Genomic DNA, 19279 nt, shown 5'->3' on the forward strand with positions numbered 1-19279 from the left:
ACTTTTATTTAATGTAATATTATCTAAAACTCTATTTTCTCTTGTTAATGTCACTGAGATAGCTGATAGCTATTCTTCTGTACATATTACAACGAGTATAGTATTATATCTGTTGGGCTTGAGAGTTAAGACTTGCCGTATTCAAATTCAAAGGAAATACTAAACTATTACATCAGCACACTATGTGATGGACTTTTTCACCTTCTTTAATTATTATTCAAAAGCAGGACACAACTTTAACATAAACGTTTTATATCTACGTATATTCATAATCAAAGATTAAACTCACTTAGGCCAAGGGTCTACATCTACCTCCGGAATCTCTCGCAAACGAAGCTTCACACATCCTTGGAGGGACGTCTATCAGTCTAGGCAGAGCCACCATGGGGTCCTGATCTTGAGGGTTCCACTGGGGCGGAGCCCTAGACACCAAGAAGCACGCTGTGACCCCTTGTCCGGCCAAGAGCAGCAGAAGGTAGGCGAGGAACATTGCGTAGTCTGTTGTTGACAGCTGACAGTGCAATGTACAAATCAGCTGTTTTACGTTTGCGGCGGTTGTCATTGTTTTGATTCTGAGGCTAAACTTTGTTACTCCAATGTGTAATCAATACGGATATTAGCATGGATCAAAGATTTAGGTTCTCATTCTTATAAATCAGCTTAGGACGATTTTATTATTAGTTTCGTCTGGAGCACTGTGGAGGTTGTGTTTTGTTTACAATTTATTTCTTGTAATTGCAGTCGTTTAACAAAATACAGGGTGATTCCCCAACCATATGCTACACTATTGAGATTTAGATATATTTTTGTTCGTTTTAGTGGTTTGAATACTAGAAAACAGAGAATTTGTTTTCTGTTTTTAATGTTCCAGCTGAAACAAAAATACAACTTTTGCTTAATACATGCCGACTTTCTATGTTTTAAATGTTAAAGACACCATGCTTTGTAGTCTTCAAACTACTAAAGCGTACATAAGCAGACATAAAGCTCAATGGTGTAGCATATGGTTGGAAAGCTTATAAAATGGCGCAGGTTTTAAAATATTCCAACACTTTCTTGTATACAGGGTGTGAAAAATGCAATAGACCATTTTTTTTTTTAATTTTTATCAAACATCTTAATTTTTATCTTTCAGGCATTACTAAGCATTACTTAAGGATGGTTTGTGTGAAGTTTGGTGCATATCCGTTAAATGGATTCCGCTCCAGAGGGTTTTAGGGGGTCCAATGTCAGGTATTTGAAACTGCAATGTTTACAAATAAATATTATTTAAAAGCATCTGTTTACTTTCTGATTAGCATCTTTTTGTAGTCTTGATTAATCACAACATTCTTTATTAGTCATGATTTGAAATAGTGCCACACCGTTACCATAGAATGCAGCACAGAAAACTATCTTACTTTAGGATAATCTAAGTCAAAATATATTAAACCACAATCGCAGCACACCCGTGCATTCAGCAACGTTTAAATGCTCCACCATTAAATATGCCGATCCATCAAATGGGCTCCACTCCAAAGGGTTTTGGCACAGTGTTAGTCAGCGAATTTCAAATGAATATTTCAATGTTTTTCACATGATCAAAGATCGAATATAAAATATCGATTATCATTATTTTATATTTCAACAATTGTTGACAAAACGTGTTGGTCTATCATTAGTGACATATTTTCATGTACTATAAACCCCTGCTAACGAGCTCAACGCATGCCTAAAAGCATATTACTTATGGTACTACGTTAAACAAACATGGGTGTACATTTACTGAAAGAAGCAATTGCAGAAACATTTTCTAAACAGCCATTGGGCATATTTAATGGCAAAATAGACCAAACACAAAAGAGATTTCGTTTTTTTCAAACTTCTGTAGTTAACTGCAACCCAATATTCAATCTGTTGTATAAAATGCATTCCCAGACTTATCAACCAATTTCAAAGATCCAGTGTAGCTCTGTGAAGGTGCAATTTTGGCCCCTAAAATGATAATATCGTCTATAGTTGTGTGCTCAAGAGCCTTATCCTTTTTTCCAGATAGAAGACTTACAGGTTTAATTGGGTTCCGAACCACTGGGTAGTATACAATGAAAGCTCCAGTGAAATATAGTATTTGTACCGAGACTTATTGGGCAGAATACTGCATTCTATCACTATACAATAAGCAACCTTATCAAAACAAACAGCAAGTCTGGCTACCGTAGAGGCATGAAAGTGTCACACTTTCTATCTCGTTCGGATACTGAAAATTCACAAAGAAAACTGAAAAATTGTAATTGGGTATCTTTATTATACAACACAAAAGCGTTTTATGCTCCTATGACTATTTCTCCTACAATTTTGAAGAAGTCATGTTGGGGACAATTGCTATCACGTGTTTTCTTGAAGTTCTCGTACGACTCTTGGTTAGTGAACGCCTCAGCATTTAGTAAGAATGGTGACGCAGCATTGGTAAAGGTCAAGTACGGTCCGTTTCTGAAAACAAAAATGTTTTAAAATTTATTACTTTCTTAAACTCACTGTCGGGTCATTTGTACTCATAATTTTAAACACCTTCATGATTTGGAAATAATACATTTAATGTAGGCTAAAACGTAATTTAACGTTTATCACAACTCTTTATTTTTAGCGTAATAGGACCTCAGCAGTACATTTTTGAATGTTTTATGACTTAAAATATGGGAAATTGATCAAACGATTGATAAAATTATAAGGCGTTGCTGCGATTACGTGCCGGGTGCGACCGTGCCGGATGCGACCTAGCAGAAATCGTGCCAGTAGCGACCCTGCTAGTAGTGTGAGTGCAACTAGCGACCCATTGTCTGAGAGATGATATTTTACAATGTTTTTTTTTCAAACAGAAATAAATATACTACTTTACTATTTGCATATAAACAAACCCTATACACGTTACAATTATATGTGCCAGAGTCGATTAGAATCTTTATTTTCCAGCTGCTACATCGAGAAGGTTGGGGTAATTTTGATTTTTAATGGGGATTTTCCCATAAAAACCCATAAAAAACCGGAAATATCGGATTTTCTCAAAAATGGCCCGAACGATTTTGATTAAAATTTAGTATGTTGTAGCCCTTTAAATTTTGAACAAAATGGTACAAATCCCATTTCTGTAAAAATTACGGTTCAAAAGTTATGGTAAATTATGTTATTTTCCCATAAAAACCACATAAAATAACGAAAAATAGGATTTTAGACAAAAATCCAGTTTTGATTTAACATAGTAGGTTACGGTCCTTACAATTTTGATAGTTTTTTTCATTTTTTAGAAATTTTGATTTTAGATGGGGATTTTCCCATAAAACCCCATAAAATAACGGAAAAATAGGATTTTCCCAAAAATGGCCCGAACGATTTTGATAAAAATTTAGTATGTTATAGTCCTTTATATTCTAAACAAAATGGTACAAATCCCTTTTCTGTAAAAATTACGGTTCAAAAGTTATTGTAAATTATGTTATTTCCCCATAAAAACCCCATAAAATAACGGAAAAATCGGATTTCCCAAAATTGGCTCGAACAATTTTGATAAAAATTTAGTATGTTATAGTCCTTTAAATTCTGAACAAAATTGTACAAATCCCATTTCCGTATATTTACTCTCACATGATAAAGGTTGTTGACAAACTTATGGGAGAAAGTATGTGTCAGAATGCTGATACCGTTTATTTTTTCTCTAAAAACATCAGCTGTATGGATAGCTTCGTCATCAATAAACTATGTAAAGTTGCAATAAACTCAATAAACTATACAATCAATTCGCGCCCTTTTCGAGCCTTGTGCTGCTTATTTTTTCTTGCATTGTGTGCTTATTTTAACTTATTTGCATGGCTTGATGCGTTCAAACACTTCTTTAATTCTCATCCCTTGTAGAAACAAACATAAGTACTCATTAAACCTAATCTAAACGACACTGTTAATCTACAAGTTAATCAAACATCGTTAACATGTGCGATTGTAATTGACATTCTTTGAAAATCATATTAGTGTTTCAATGATAAAAGTACATACTGTCGTATGGATTTCGTACTATCGTAATGTTATTTTAATAGGGAATAAATATAGCATTTTAAAGGAAATATTGTAGTGAAAATCTAATCAGGCCAATAGAAATTCGCTTAGCAGATTTACAGCAGTGTAAGCGTTTTGAATTTAATGTTTGAGCTGGATTTAAAATAAGAAATAGCACTGAATTTACCTTACAGAACTCTAGTAATTCGTGAGCGTATATAATAGAATTCTTGAGGCAAAGGATCAAAAATGAAACTTTAAACTAAGCTTTACTATGGTGGTTTTGAGTGAGGCTCTTACTGTAAAGGTTAATTTTTGAATTCACGATATCAACCTCATCCAATTAACATGGCCTGAGCTAACCAACGACCATTTGTCTATTAATGTTTGTATCATAGTTGGACACAGCTTACACTCCTTCAGTAGGTCTTTCCCCGAAGTCAGCGAGAGTTTCCATCGTGGGCATCATACATGAGTTTCCCACATACTCATCGAAGCCTTGGCAAGGGAAAGCCTTCAACGGCTTCTTGTCGGCCACCGTTTCCGCGTAAAACTTGACAGCTCGCAGATGAGAACAGCTGGTGTCTGAAATTATGGGTCAAATCACAGGAAAATTGCCATCGTTATTTTGTTGTATATTTTACTAATATATTAGCAAAGATTTAAACTATATCGATTATACTTAAGGGTCAGCTAAGGAAGGTTTAAGGTTGTAGTTTATCCAGCAATTAAAGAGGGCATTATTTTAAAAATTGGTTTCATTTCAAAAATATCATATTCTATTAACCGATTTTCTCCACCTGTTATCATACTTCATACTAATATTATAAATGTGAAAGTTTGTGTGTTTGTTTGTTTGAAGTTTAATCACGCAATAACCACTGGACGGATTGGGCTGAAATTTGGCATGATGATAGATAAAATTCCCGATTAACATATAGATAGGCATATTCTTAAAAAATCCTTTTAGGCTCCGCCCTAGTGGCTCTGTAGTTTTCCATGTTAACCTTATGAATATTCATATTTAAAAGGGATTAAATAGTTTTGTCAGCTGTTATAACAAAACAAGTTGGTTCTATGATATTTAATAGCATTAAAAAGTTATAAGGTTTACCAACAGGGTGCAGCACTATTATTTTTTTAGTATTTATGACAACAGCTTATGAACTAAGAAACAAAAAGCTGTGATACACAATGATAACCGTCTAAGTAGGATATTTTACAGTTAAATTTGTGTTTTTCACTTAATAAATAATTTGTGTTATTGTACGAATTGTTTATAGTTTACTTTTTTCTATTGTTTAGGCACAGTGGTAGAACATTATAGCTATCACAGAATGGTATACTATAGCATGCCGTTAATTAGAACCAAATGTTCTCAAACCGTGTCCTACCCCATTGCAAACGTAAAACACTAGTATAACAGTGCAATGAGAATTTTATACTTATACGCCAACCCCGTACGAGGACAGGTACAATGCTAGTATATATAAAACAGAAGATTGAGAAAAATGGGTCGTAACGCATTGTGCCTTCTAATAGTCACCAGCCCTTCACATTTGTTTAAGAATACTTTCTAGTAAAAACATTGAAACATGATCAGTTTGGATCATATAAAAATTCGATATTTTATAACGTCCCTATGCACTACTCCCCCTCACCCCCTCCCCCCCTGATGCCAACATTGGTTTTGATCATCTCCAATATGCCATATGCCCCAATCAACAATAGAAATCAAAATGAGTTACACTTTTATTGCATACTCAGCCCCCCCCCCCCCTATAAGTTCTTGTCTATAGGCCTAAGATGAGAAGTCTACCTCATTTCAATACCTATGTAGCCTATAGCGATAAGTAGTGAGTTTTGTTACAGTAGTCATCCACGCATTCAACACTAGTTACTACATTTATTTGTCCTCATACTCGGCTCACGATGTTTCAACATAGGAGGAAAAGACATTAACGATACCATCAGTGTAAAGTAACTTTATACGATTTATATAGTTTTACACAGTATAAATCTATTTTGGCCAGATTATATTACTGATATTGAAAGACATTTTGAATTATGTAGCTGATTTCTGGAACATGTGTGTGGATGAGGTATTAACAAATAAACATTTGTTTACGGGATATGAGTTTTCCCAAAATAATCATAAATTGAGAAGTTAACTGGAGTTTAATTAGACGCTGGTTTAAAATCCGTTATCAAGCAAAGACATTATCGTCACAAAAACAGGTAATTAATCCCACTTTCATACTTGACATTGCTTTATCGTAAATGTGGTTGACCACAGATTGATTACCTAGAATGACACACATCGGGAACACTTTCAAGTGACAGTAGAATAATGTCTTACTATAAAGACATTGACGAGATTGTAATGAATCAGACGGCGAACCCTAGGTGCAAATAAGTTTCTCTCAACTTGACGAATACTCACCACAGCTGCACCCTGGCTGGTTCATCTCGTCTTTCAAGTAGAGATCCACAGTGCCACTGGCGTCATCTCTACCCTTCAGCCCACTGTTGGAATGCCATACGGCGAAACCCTAGGTGCAAATAAGTTAGTCTCAACTTGACGAATACTCACCACAACTGCAGCCTGGCTGGTTCATCTCGTCGTTCAAGTAGAGGTCTACAGTGCCACTGGCGTCATCTCTACCCTTCAGCCCACTGTTGGAATGCCAGACGGCGAAACCCTAGGTGCAAATAAGATTGTCTCAACTTGACGAATGCTTACCACATCTGCAGCCTGGCTGGTTCATCTCGTCTTTCAAGTAGAGATCCACAGTGCCACTGGCGTCATCTCTACCCTTCAGCCCACTGTTGGAATGCCATACGGCGAAACCCTAGGTGCAAATAAGATTGTCTCAACTTGACGAATGCTTACCACATCTGCAGCCTGGCTGGTTCATCTCGTCTTTCAAGTAGAGATCCACAGTGCCACTGGCGTCATCTCTACCCTTCAGCCCACTGTTGGAATGCCAGACGGCGAAACCCTAGGTGCAAATAAGTTTGTCTCAACTTGACGAATACTCACCACAGCTGCACCCTGGCTGGTTCATCTCGTCTTTCAAGTAGAGATCCACAGTGCCACTGGCGTCATATCTACCCTTCAGCCCACTGTTGGAATGCCAGACGGCGAAACCCTAGGTGCAAATAAGTTTGTCTCAACTTGACGAATACTCACCACAGCTGCACCCTGTCTGGTTCATCTCGTCGTTCAAGTAGAGATCCACAGTGCCACTGGCGTCATCTCTACCCTTCAGCCCACTGTTGGAATGCCAGACGGCGAAACCCTAGGTGCAAATAAGTTTGTCTCAACTTGACGAATACTCACCACAGCTGCACCCTGGCTGGTTCATCTCGTCTTTCAAGTAGAGATCCACAGTGCCACTGGCGTCATATCTACCCTTCAGCCCACTGTTGGAATGCCAGACGGCGAAACCCTAGGTGCAAATAAGTTTGTCTCAACTTGACGAATACTCACCACAGCTGCACCCTGGCTGGTTCATCTCGTCGTTCAAGTAGAGATCCACAGTGCCACTGGCGTCATCTCTACCCTTCAGCCCACTGTTGGAATGCCAGACGGCGAAACCCTAGGTGCAAATAAGTTTGTCTCAACTTGACGAATACTCACCACAGCTGCACCCTGGCTGGTTCGTCTCGTCGTTCAAGTAGAGATCTACAGTGCCACTGGCGTCATCTCTACCCTTCAGCCCACTGTTGGAATGCCAGACGGCGAAACCCTAGATGCAAATAAGTTTGTCTCAACTTGACGAATGCTCACCACAGCTGCAGCCTGGCTGGTTCATCTCGTCGTTCAAGTGGAGATCCACAGTGCCACTGGCGTCATCTCTACCCTTCAGCCCACTGTTGGAATGCCAGACGGCGAAACCCTAGATGCAAATAAGTTTGTCTCAACTTGACGAATGCTCACCACAGCTGCACCCTGGCTGGTTCATCTCGTCGTTCAAGTAGAGATCCACAGTGCCACTGGCGTCATCTCTACCCTTCAGCCCACTGTTGGAATGCCAGACGGCGAAACCCTAGATGCAATTTAGTTTGTCTCAACTTGACGAATGCTCACCACAGCTGCAGCCTGGCTGGTTCATCTCATCGTTCAAGTAGAGATCCACAGTGCCACTAGCGTCATCTCTGCCCTTCAGCCCACTGTTGGAATGCCAGACGTCGACCATGGTACCCCTGGGTCTGCGGAACAGGTGTTTGTCGGAGTCCGAGAACAAGGGTAAAGCCGGGTCGAACTCTACAATAGTACAAATTTGTAAGTAGCAGATTTAGAATGAATAGTTTAAGCAGAATTGAAACAAAATTTGACCGAAGAATTGGTAAAGGTAAGACCTTCGTTTGAATATGACCAATCTCTATAGCTAACGTTTACTAGATCCAACCCCGCTAGAACAAAAATACTAATTTAAAAATATAACAATAAAAACCATACAAGACAACAAATCTTTGTCTTTTCAAAAATGTTAACAAACCAACGAATATTTTGAGAAAACCAATTGCCAATGCACTACCAGCTCAAGGATGAATAGGTTTGGAATTGAAACACAATTGGCCGTATTTTCGAGGAAGGATTTTTTTACTAATCAATAGATAATAAATGTTTAGAAATATGACAGAAACATTTGCATAACTGTAAAGCCGCATTTATACATTACTTAACAAAAAATATCCAAAACATTTTATTATAGCAATTATTGTCATCACTGGTAACAACATAAAAAACTTTGAAAAAGGGCTGTAAGACTGTGAATTACACGTTGTAAATACTTTAAAACTATTGATAGCAACTAAATGTCATCAAACAAAAGATCTCTCTTTGGGTTCTGTAATCTTTTGTTTGAAAACCATGCTGCAAACTCCGGCTTGACTGAAGATTGTAAAATAACGAAGTTGAAGGGTCTCTTTACTAGATGATGAACTAGTAAGACTCTAATAGGATGATAGACTCTCTAAATCTTAGATACTAAATTTACATTGTTGTTTGGTCCAGAATTCAAATTATATTGAAAGGATTTTTTATCGAATCTAATCGCTATTAATGTTAGGGTGTAAGTTTAATAACGTAATAGAAACGATAAAGCTTACGTGTAACTCTGGCCAAGTCAAGGTCTAGAGAGGCCCAGGCCACTACATGCGCTCCCATGCTATGGCCCAGCATGTGCATCTGTAAACAAAGTGTGTATATATTATGTACCGGTAGTCAATGGCTATGTACACATATGTAAAGCACCAAAGGACATTATACCATGTGTCCCGGAACCTCCTGGTCCTTCAATGCGAAGCCGACGTGTATGAAGATGTTTTATGGAATATAAAGACTTTCATTTTGTTTAAAGTGGTGTTGCGCTCAGACATTTGGCATAGAATGGTAACCAGTTTATCAATTTGCAATATTTAAAAATCTCTAAATGATTTCCACAAAAGATAAAATTAAGCTAAGATTTGTATCAATTTGTACAGTGTGCTTTTGATTTTTTTATCATGCTATGCCACTTTCTAAAATGGTGGTAAATAAATTTGTTTTAGTACAAACACAACTGATGGATTTTGGTTAAATTAAAATTTTTCGTTTTAAATCTTTTAAACGGACTTTTTAAGCAATTGTGTGTAGTTTGTAAGGAAAAGTTAATAAATTAGAAGATTTACATGGTTTTATCAACAATATAAAAATAATTCTTTCTTTCCGTTAAAATGTACGAAAAACTAGCAGTAAACAAATATTATTTAAACTATTGTTTCTTCTAGATTTTTTTTTTTATTGTTTGAATAAGACAATACAATACTTAACAGCCATTTGGGAAAAACGTCAGGTAATAAAAATATGATACATCTCGAAACATCAGGATAATTTAAATTAAAAGTCCATGTGATTCAATTTTTTTAAATTTTTACAATATAGCTCTTATTACACAGTAGTGTGACAATGCTGTGTGATACGGTGTGCTATTATTACTATTACTGCGTAAAGAATTATTATTAGATTATTATTATTATTATTATTAGATGCTTCGCTATCTACTCCGTTTTATCAGTAGGCCTAATAGAAATATGAAGAACTCGTACTTCAATTGCTCTATATATTTTTACTAAAAAAACAAATATAGTAATGTGTTGAAAACACCCTAAAAGGTTAAACTAAAAGGTTAAAAGTTGGTAAAGTAAGATTTGTCTCCTCTGTCCATAGTTGAAAAGAAAACTGTATATTATATAGCTAAGTTGAAAAACATTCAACAACTTTTAATTTTATTTCAAGTTAGTTTGAAGCTATTGTAGGGATGTATACACGTCGTTATCTTCAACATGAGCTTTTATCTTAAAAAAATACAATTACCTGTCCCAAGTCTGTACGTAATCGCTGCACTTGTTTTAAGAACTCCGCCACACACTTGCCTACTGTGGGGATACTGTAAGCTGCCTCGGTGTAGCAATGTTCCTTGCTGATGGGGCTCCAGTCAACGGAGATTATGTTCATATCACCGCTCTTGAAGTATGCTGCAACATTAACGTGCATTACACATTTTATTCCAATGCCAATAATTGATAACATAGCTATTTACATTTAATCTATTTTATTAATATACGTGATTTTGGGCTATAAAGTAAAACCTCTATTGTCTAATCAGATATTAGGAAACATCTAAACCTGTTGTAGACTGTTTAAAATAGATAAACTAGTTTATAACAATCACATCCTCTTCATAACTGTATTTCTTCATAGTAAATGAAATGGAGAATGAAATATCATCATCATTCTTTTATTGATTTTCCCCTCAAGGGTACATGAAATAAATACATTTTCAAACTAAAAGTACATGAAAAAACAAAGGTTGGTAAATTAGTTTTACTATATAATGACTAGGCAAATAAATTTAATAAAAACCCAATAAATATCTCATAAATAAATATAAACATAGAATACCGGTAAAAGAACATAAAACACCTGCACTGATAGCTGAGCCAACATTCAAAATTAATTGTATTCAAACATGCATTGAAAGAAAGATATCTGCATTGAAATTTTAAACCAGACATTTAAGGGGGATTTGATTCAAGAGGTGGGGAGGGCAGCTGTATGTTGCCTGCGGGCCTTATTTTTCCATTCATTCTATAATATTTCAAAAATATTTTCAAATTTTCCGCAAAATTCATGCAATGTCGACTATTGTTTTCCATAAACATACTGTCCATTTCAGATTTGCACATTCTATTGTCTACAGTCAATAAAATGCATGCCATCCATTCTCTATTTCCCCACACAGTACGCATATTCTATTTCCTGTCTCATCTTTCCTGCACATCCACAACCAGGTTCCTAATCTATATCTCGCTATCAGTGACCTCTGACTTGGTTTAAGTAAACAAACATACTCTGCTCCTGACCTTGGCACTCCAATCATCCTTATAACTTGTAAACTTGTCTTTGTCATCGCCTCAGTCCACAAATAAGAGTAACATGCATTCTTTAAAACATCTTTAATTTGTTTAATATGTTTTAAGCTAAGAGTATCACTTTGCCAGATCTCAATTAAGTTAATATTTTCCGGGAATGAAGTATGAATGAGCTGAGTGCAGTGAGAGTATTTTAAATGCAAAACTTACAACCTATATTAATATGAATGGTTATTTTTACTATTGTTACGGAGGGTCAGGAACGTTAAGGGAGTCGCGCGCGTCTATCTCTATAATCTATAATCTCATAGGTCGCCTCAATGGCATAGGCGCATAACTGCAGGAGCCATGCACCTTGTCTAGCTATAAATATCCGTGGAAATACAGGATGGAGACACCTGCTTTGTGTTCCTTAATCCTTACCCCATTGTCAAGTTAAAATTGGATGAGGTAGCACCAATTATTGTGTTTAATCAACTGTAAATATACGCTGTGGCAGTGACAGTATAGTGACAGGGTAGTGCGAAGTGATGTTGTATTAAGTGATAACCCCTGTAACTTAGCTGTAATTACTGTAAGTAGAAATGTTGCAATTAAGGTAGTTAGGAAATAGATAGGGTTAGCTAGGTTAGTTAGGTGATTATAACTACTGTAATAAAAAAAAATATTTGTGTTCATTATAAAATTACCTCAGTTTTTTTAAACGATCCTGTATGCTTGCAACAATATTAAACCAAATGTCATTTTATGTACCGACTACTCTTCACATGATGTGGTTTTGTATTTGGCAATTATTAAAGCAGATCAGCTTTTTGACTAGTTGATTTTTTTTCTTCAAAAGGCAAAGTTCGCATGGCGCAGTCGAATGAAGGAGCTCTCTGACCATAAAACATCCGAAAGCCTATTCCCTCATTCCTTACGAATAGGTAACATGCAAAAACCGTTTTGAGAGGCAATATTCCCTACCAAATTAATTCTATGTTCTGATAAGTGTCAAATAGTCAAAATACATAAATAAATAAATACCACCGCCGTGGCAAACCTGCAAACTAAGCAAATTTCAATTTGTCTGATTCGATTTAAAAAATTGTATTTTTAAATTTTAGTTGTAATTGATTATTATGACCTTAGATTTCTTGAAAAATAATAAATTATTATATATGTATGTTAGCTGGGCCAAGCTTGAACATACTAATATAGCTATAGTAACCAGTAGACTAATTTTTGAGGACCAAAAAAGTACACCACAAATTCTTTGACTTGTGGATTGCCCAACTCCGCGCAGTGGTCAAATTTAATCCGAGGAAAATTGTTATGGCCCCCGAAGGGTTCAGCCCAACTCCGCGCGGTAGTCACTTTTAGTGTCAAGTCCAATTCCTCGCGGTGGCCACTTCTAATATCTACGATAGTTGATTAGCTAACGCTTTTACTAAAAGAATGGCTACAGCACATTTGCTTGGAAGTGCGTTTAAGTTTCCAAAAAGTTTACTGCTGTTATTACAATAATACCCCCGCCCCAGAAACTGCCGACCAAGCAAATTTCCATTTTCCTGATTACATTAGCAGTAAAATATCTCTATAAAAATACCACAATTATTCTCTATTTAAATAGCATTAGTTTAACTAGTACACATAGGTTTGCAGGAGGCAGGGTAAAAAGTGTTTTTTGTGAAATGTCAATAGTTAAATAAGTCTAAAATAAATGCATTTTTAAATTTAATCAAAATATGTTCCTTTTACAGGAAATTACAATAGTTTACTCATTTTCCATAAGAATAACAGAGGAGTTTTCAAATTAAAGTTTTTGGAATTTTTTTTAGCCATTATGGCGCATAATAACGCTTCGATATGCTAATTTGTTTGTCTTTAAGCTTTACAAAATGCTTTTAAAAGAAATTGCAAAAATTTATGCTTTTAGGATTAAAAATGGGGAAACCCTAATTTTTACCCCATAAATGCCAGTTCTCGTGGCCCGCTTGTGCTGGTTCGTGAACTTGTTCGAATAAATGTAGGTTTACACGTTCTTACCAAATTTAATCTAAATTTGATAATTTTTGCTCGAGTTATATCGTGCTAACGGATATACATACATATATGAATTTGAACGGATGGTGTTTTTGGCCTTTTGGACATAAAAAGGACCTACGGTAATAGCTTATTCCCTATACGGGAAATTCGCTAAAAACTTTGGTCTGGGTCTGGCTTCAAGGAAAACCCTCTTTATAGACGTAAAATTCGCCAATTAATAAGACGTAAAAGAAATATGTTAGCTTATTATACAAGTAAAATTATAGATTCTCAACTGGAGGTAAAACTTAAAAACCACTATGTAAGAAGTTCAAAGAGTCCGTGCGAAGAGTGGATACGTATGAAAGTTTCTGAGGTTCACAGTACACAATTATTTAATAATACATTTATTACTGGTTTTCATTAGCTTCACGAGGAACATTAAAATTCACAATCTTTCTCAATGAATTCTTAAAACTTCTTATATTAGTGGTTTTTAAGCTTCATCTCCTGTTTTAGGTATACCAATGGAACATGTATAACAATTCCAAACTTCAAACACCAACTCTCAGCCGTCAGGGCTGTGAGAGCCAAACTTGACCACTGCGCGGAGTTGGACAGTCGGTTTTGACAGATTTCTGACCACCGCGCGGAGTTGGGATAAGCTCGCCCACTTACTATAGGAACCCTTTCTGACTTACCAGGCCTAAGTTCTTCGTTGATGGCTTTGTCCTTATTCATGGTGTATCCATGGACAAGGACCTTGACAGGCAGGTTCCTGATGAAGGGTGCGTCTCGTATCGTAGATTCGTCACAAGGGTTCAACTGATAACCATCATTCTGACGATCCCTGAACTTGCATTTTGTTATTTAATTATGGTATATTTCATTACAAGTACGGAAAATATTTGTTTAGCGGACGAGAGACGTGCGATAATTTTCTCCATTAATACCTAAACTAACCTAACAATAATAAATAACAGTAAAAAAAAAAAAACATTAAACGTCTTTCCAACGACCTAAGGATTTATAACAGAAAAATTATTGGAAGGCCACACTCGTCTAGTAAAAATATATTTTCCGTACTAGTAATGTAGCATACTGTTACCATTCACATTAAATCTAATCAATTTAATATTTTCACAGAAATGTCTGTACAATAGCGTGAAAACTTTTAAAATTAACAAAACCTATTCTGTAAAACAAAAACTACACACTTTATGCATTAAATAGGCTATGTTACTATTTTTTTTTTAAAGCTTAAGATTATTTTATTACTGAACTTTGTGTAGTTTATTAAGTTCTTCGAGTAACTCTTCATTTGCAACATAAAAACAAACTATCAATTCAGGTTAAGAGTATTTCTAGAACATAAACAGTAAATTTTGAAACTAAAATTTTAAAAACATCTTTTTTGTAATAGTTTATATTTATTATTTTTATCGACCCCAAAAACAATCTTACTGGACATACCTTTCTTTACACAACCATACCCCATACCACTTGAATCCGAAAATGTGCTACGAGTAAAATTAAGACAGAGAGTGGCACAAGTTGATGTTAGAGCTAGCTTAAACTCTTTTTACATACTAGCTTACAAAATTAACAAGTCGGTAACTTCTTTGGAAATCATGTACAGCTGTTTGAAATTTTATCAAATGAAACAACTAACAATATTTGCGGTCGTCTCCCTCAGACAGAAATATGGCCAAAGACACTGAGATAAATTTACATTATTTCTAATGTTCTTGATTTGTATGTGGTGGAAAACAAAAGATTTTCACACAATATATTCAGAAAAATGCCAAACGACATACGGATCAAAGTTAACTAAAAAGTGTGTCTAGCATTGGAAAATAATAGAATACATTGGTTGGCCCCACATAAAAACCCCAAGTATTACTTTCCTTGGCTATACTTAAGGCACTTACGTTTAATTATCTTTGAACGTTGTCAACAGTCCTACACAAACTTTCAACCTAGCCTGACTGAAAGGCCAGCTTTTTTCAAACTGTAAAATTGTTAATAGGCTATCATGTAAACAATTCTTGACGGATATACCTATATCTGGTCCTGACTGATATCTGCCCTGATATGAAAATCTTGTCTTTGGTAGTAGCATAGATAAAACACAACATCATAGTAGATTTGTCATCCTTATGTCAGTTGAAATCCTTTATGATCAGTTGAAGCCAATTTTATTGTTGGTTTCGTCTGGTGCACTGCAGAGGTCGTGTTTTTTTATATTTTTTTATTTCAGCCTCAAAACCTCATTTAGCCAAATAAAATGATCTAACAATAAACAATAACTCGTCCCCTAGTAATATATTCAACAGTTAAGCATAAACATACAATTGACCCTAAAATAATACACAATAGTAGTAATAGAACCGGGTTTAAAACCTTGTTTAGCCAAATGAAAAGATCTTATCATAAACAATAACCTGGTTCAGTGTGATTGAAAAGTCTCGGAACGGTTAAATATTAAAAACAAATCATGCAGATAGAGCTAACATACTTGGTACAAAGCTACATGGCATAAAACTCTATTTTAACACATATTCAGTGATCCAATAATTCTTCAGGGGGACGGCCCACAAGGAGTCTGAAGAAAATCTTAAAAGGAAGCATAGATCAATATGAACATCAAATTAAAGGTATTTTTTAGTAAAATACAATGCCGCAAACCGCACTTCAAAAGGTTGATCCTGCGCAAAATGACAGTTGTTCAAAAATTCATTTAATTTACATTGCTATTATACGCTTTCTCCTCAGGGGGCGCAGCCCTAGGAATCGGAAGAAAATTGTTAACGTAAGAATAGGTCGATATGCACATCTAAAGGTCTTCACTTTTAGATTACGATGCCGTAAATTCAAGCTCAAAAGAATGCCTGAGTAAAAAATGGCAGTCGTTCAAAGATTCAAAATGGCGGATTCAAGAAATCTTTGAACATCTGCCATTTTGCGCAGGATCAACCTTTTGAAGTGCGGTTTGCGGCATTGTATTTTACTAAAAAAGACCTTTAATTTGATGTGCATATTGACCTATGCTTTCTTTAAGATTTTCTTCCGACTCCTTGTGGGCCGTCCCCCTGAAGAATTATTGGATCACTGAATATGTGTTAAAATAGAGTTTTATGCCCTGTAACTTTGTACCAAGTATTTTAGCTCTTACTACATTATTTTTTAAAATATTTAACCGTTCCGGGACTTTTCTATCACACTGTATAAGCAATCAGTAAAGCATAATGATGAAGTTAACCCTTAAATAACAAAAAGAAGTTTTCACCGTCAGTAGCCAATATGAACTAGACAGAAAAAATGAGATTACAAATTTACAAAGGGATGAGAAGTCTACTTGTGTTGCTTAGTCTATGGTAGTAGTTAACGATTATTATAAATGTGTTTTCGTCCTCACCTGGTATAGAGCCAGGTGACCTGATTGTTAGGACACTGTAAGTCAGTGTATTTGTCGCATTGTACACCAGGCTTGTGTTGGTTAGTATTTGGTAGTAGTTACCGATTATTACAAATGTGTTTTCGTCCTCACCTGGTATAGAGCCAGAAGGTGATTTGATTGTTTGGACACTGTAAGTCAGTGTATTTGTCGCATTGTACACCAGGCTTGTGTTGGTTAGTATTTGGTAGTAGTTACCGATTATTATAAATGTGTTTTCGTCCTCACCTGGTATAGAGCCAGAAGGTGACTTGATTGTTTGGACACTGTAAGTCAGTGTATTTGTCGCATTGTACACCAGGCTTGTGTTGGTTAGTCTTTGGTAGTAGTTACCGATCATTACAAATGTGTTTTCGTCCTCACCTGGTATAGAGCCAGAAGGTGACTTGATTGTTTGGACACTGTAAGTCAGTGTATTTGTCGCATTGTACACCAGGCTTCTTGTCAAACAGGCTGACCACAGTTTGGCGAATCGTTTCACCAAGATTGAGTGAGTATACTGTACCTATTATAAAAAAAGTTAATACATGATTTTGCGTTAGTGAAGAAACTAAACAACATATTTTTTTTAATACGGTAAAAGAATCTTTCTAATTTGATAGACAGCTAAGGTGTCTGGTTCAAATTCTATAAGTTGATTTTAAAATGTTTGACTTCTACAAGGAAAACTTCAAGTAGTTTCCTGAAAATTTATTTTGATCACCCAATATTTATTGGTTAAGTGATCAAATTGGGAATTAGCAACTGCAAAAACCGTACAAGTAGGATTATGACATTTAAAAACCAAGATTCTTGTAATTGGTTCTTCTTGCCGATTTGTAAAAAAAACGTACGACGTTTAGACGTCAAATGAAAAGACGTTTCTTAGGGATTTCACACGATTTTCTGTCAAGCGTTACATAAAAGCTAAAATTAAACAACCGTCTATGGAGTTTAAAACTTTGAAATAAAGAAAAAATACAAAATTAAAAATGTTAGTGCATTTTTAAAGTTTAATAAAAAATTAAGATTTGCCGAATCCATTAAACAACATAACAAGGAGGCCCTATTTCAATTTAAGTTAATAAATTTAAGGAGTAAAAACAGTAAAAAATAAATAAAATAAAAATAAAGTAAAACCATATACGCAAAGACACTTTTGTTACATACCTGGGAAAAGACAGAATGCTAAAGTGGAAACACCTAAATAAATCATGATTTAGGCTAAAAGACTTCTGGCTCTTGTAGTCTGCAGAAAGCGTTTGGCTGAACTTTAATAGTGAAGTATTATACAGAACAACAATGACAAGAATCACCTGTTGGCGTGATAACAACACAACAATTCCCAGCTGTGGAAAAGCTGTGGGAGTTTCCTATATGACGTTTCCAAAGTGAATGATCAAGTAAGGAATACACAGATTTTTTAATGGATGAAGAAATGGTTTGGGATTAGCCATAAGGACATTTGGATCTACATCCGACTACTTCTACTGCTTCCTCTTTTATTTGTAAGCTTTTAGCTTTAATAAACAATTTTTTTTTAGAAGCTAACCATTAATAGAATGGAAACACTTTGAAAGAACAATTAGATGATTATGCCCTCATGATTTTCCAATAGGAACCGAAAGGAGAGGTATGAATCGACGAAGAGATCATTTTAAAGTGTAAGCTAAGTTCATGAATTACTCCCCTCAAGATAAAAATGTATATTATAATTGAATATTTTGATTTTTTACTGGTTGGTTTAAGACTTATAACTAAAAGTTTTAGTTTTAAATTTCTAACACATAATTCATATTAAACATTTTTGTAGAAAAAATTTGTTTCAAAAACTGGTTCTCCAAACTTCGAATATTCTTGTTTTTGAAACATATTTTTCTGGTATTTTCTTGAAACAGTCACAAGACTAGGGTTTCGACCGTTCTCTTACAAAAGACAAACCCCCAATGACAAACATATCACGACATAGGAAAGTAGCATAGCATGTTATATTATCAAAAATGTGTCCATTTTAGGTATTTGTTTAGTAAAACTGTGATCCGCGTGTGCCATTTCCGTGGTCAGTTACAACAATGCCATTAGCGATTTGACGGTCACTTGTAGCAAGTGCCATTATCAAACGGCTACTTCGGCCTCGTGTGGACCAGTTCGCTCACTTGGTGACCTTACCCACTGGATATCATTATCTCACAAGTCAGTTCTGAGTTTACCTCTCTGTCGAACAGTGTTTTAGTCTTCTAGTGATCGCAGACTCAATAATCAATACATTTGGCAATCAAGTGATTTAGGCTTTTCTGGCAAAGTGTTCGTATTTAAAAATTGGCTTGGTAAACTATAACAGTAATGTTCCCAATTGTTTATCTAAGCACTATTTTGGTTATGATGTTGTTT

The 19279-nt window shown here is 35.4% G+C and overlaps 1 protein-coding gene across 1 annotated transcript; it reads right to left on the reverse strand.

The window, feature by feature from the left end:
* Window positions 1–2267: 2267 nt before the first annotated feature.
* On the reverse strand, window positions 2268–19001 carry LOC128988478 (pancreatic lipase-related protein 2-like). The gene is made up of 8 exons (XM_054409805.1): window positions 18957–19001; window positions 17138–17226; window positions 14154–14302; window positions 10388–10548; window positions 9142–9220; window positions 8117–8293; window positions 4437–4608; window positions 2268–2469 (listed from the first exon to the last, which is right to left on the reverse strand). Exons 1-8 carry the CDS (start codon window positions 18999–19001, stop codon window positions 2304–2306), a joined length of 1038 nt encoding a protein of 345 aa, XP_054265780.1. The 3' UTR covers window positions 2268–2303.
* Window positions 19002–19279: the final 278 nt, after the last annotated feature.

This window comes from Macrosteles quadrilineatus, unplaced genomic scaffold, assembly GCF_028750875.1.
Source record: "Macrosteles quadrilineatus isolate MER2022 unplaced genomic scaffold, UCM_ALF_1.0 Scaffold_3__2_contigs__length_128488019, whole genome shotgun sequence".
Taxonomy (NCBI): Eukaryota; Metazoa; Arthropoda; class Insecta; order Hemiptera; family Cicadellidae; genus Macrosteles; species Macrosteles quadrilineatus.

What these genes read in the sequence shown, in the direction of transcription:
- LOC128988478 (XM_054409805.1), bottom strand. Translation starts at nt 19,001, where the DNA reads ATGGCACTTGCTACAAGTGACCGTCAAATCGCTAATGGCATTGTT. An exon ending in TGACTTGGCCAGAGTTACAC is followed by an intron (nt 8,294 to 9,141) that starts GTAAGCTTTATC and finishes GTACTATTGTAG; the next exon opens with AGTTCGACCCGGCTTTACCC. An exon ending in GAAAGACCTACTGAAGGAGT is followed by an intron (nt 2,470 to 4,436) that starts GTAAGCTGTGTC and finishes TTTTGTTTTCAG; the next exon opens with AAACGGACCGTACTTGACCT.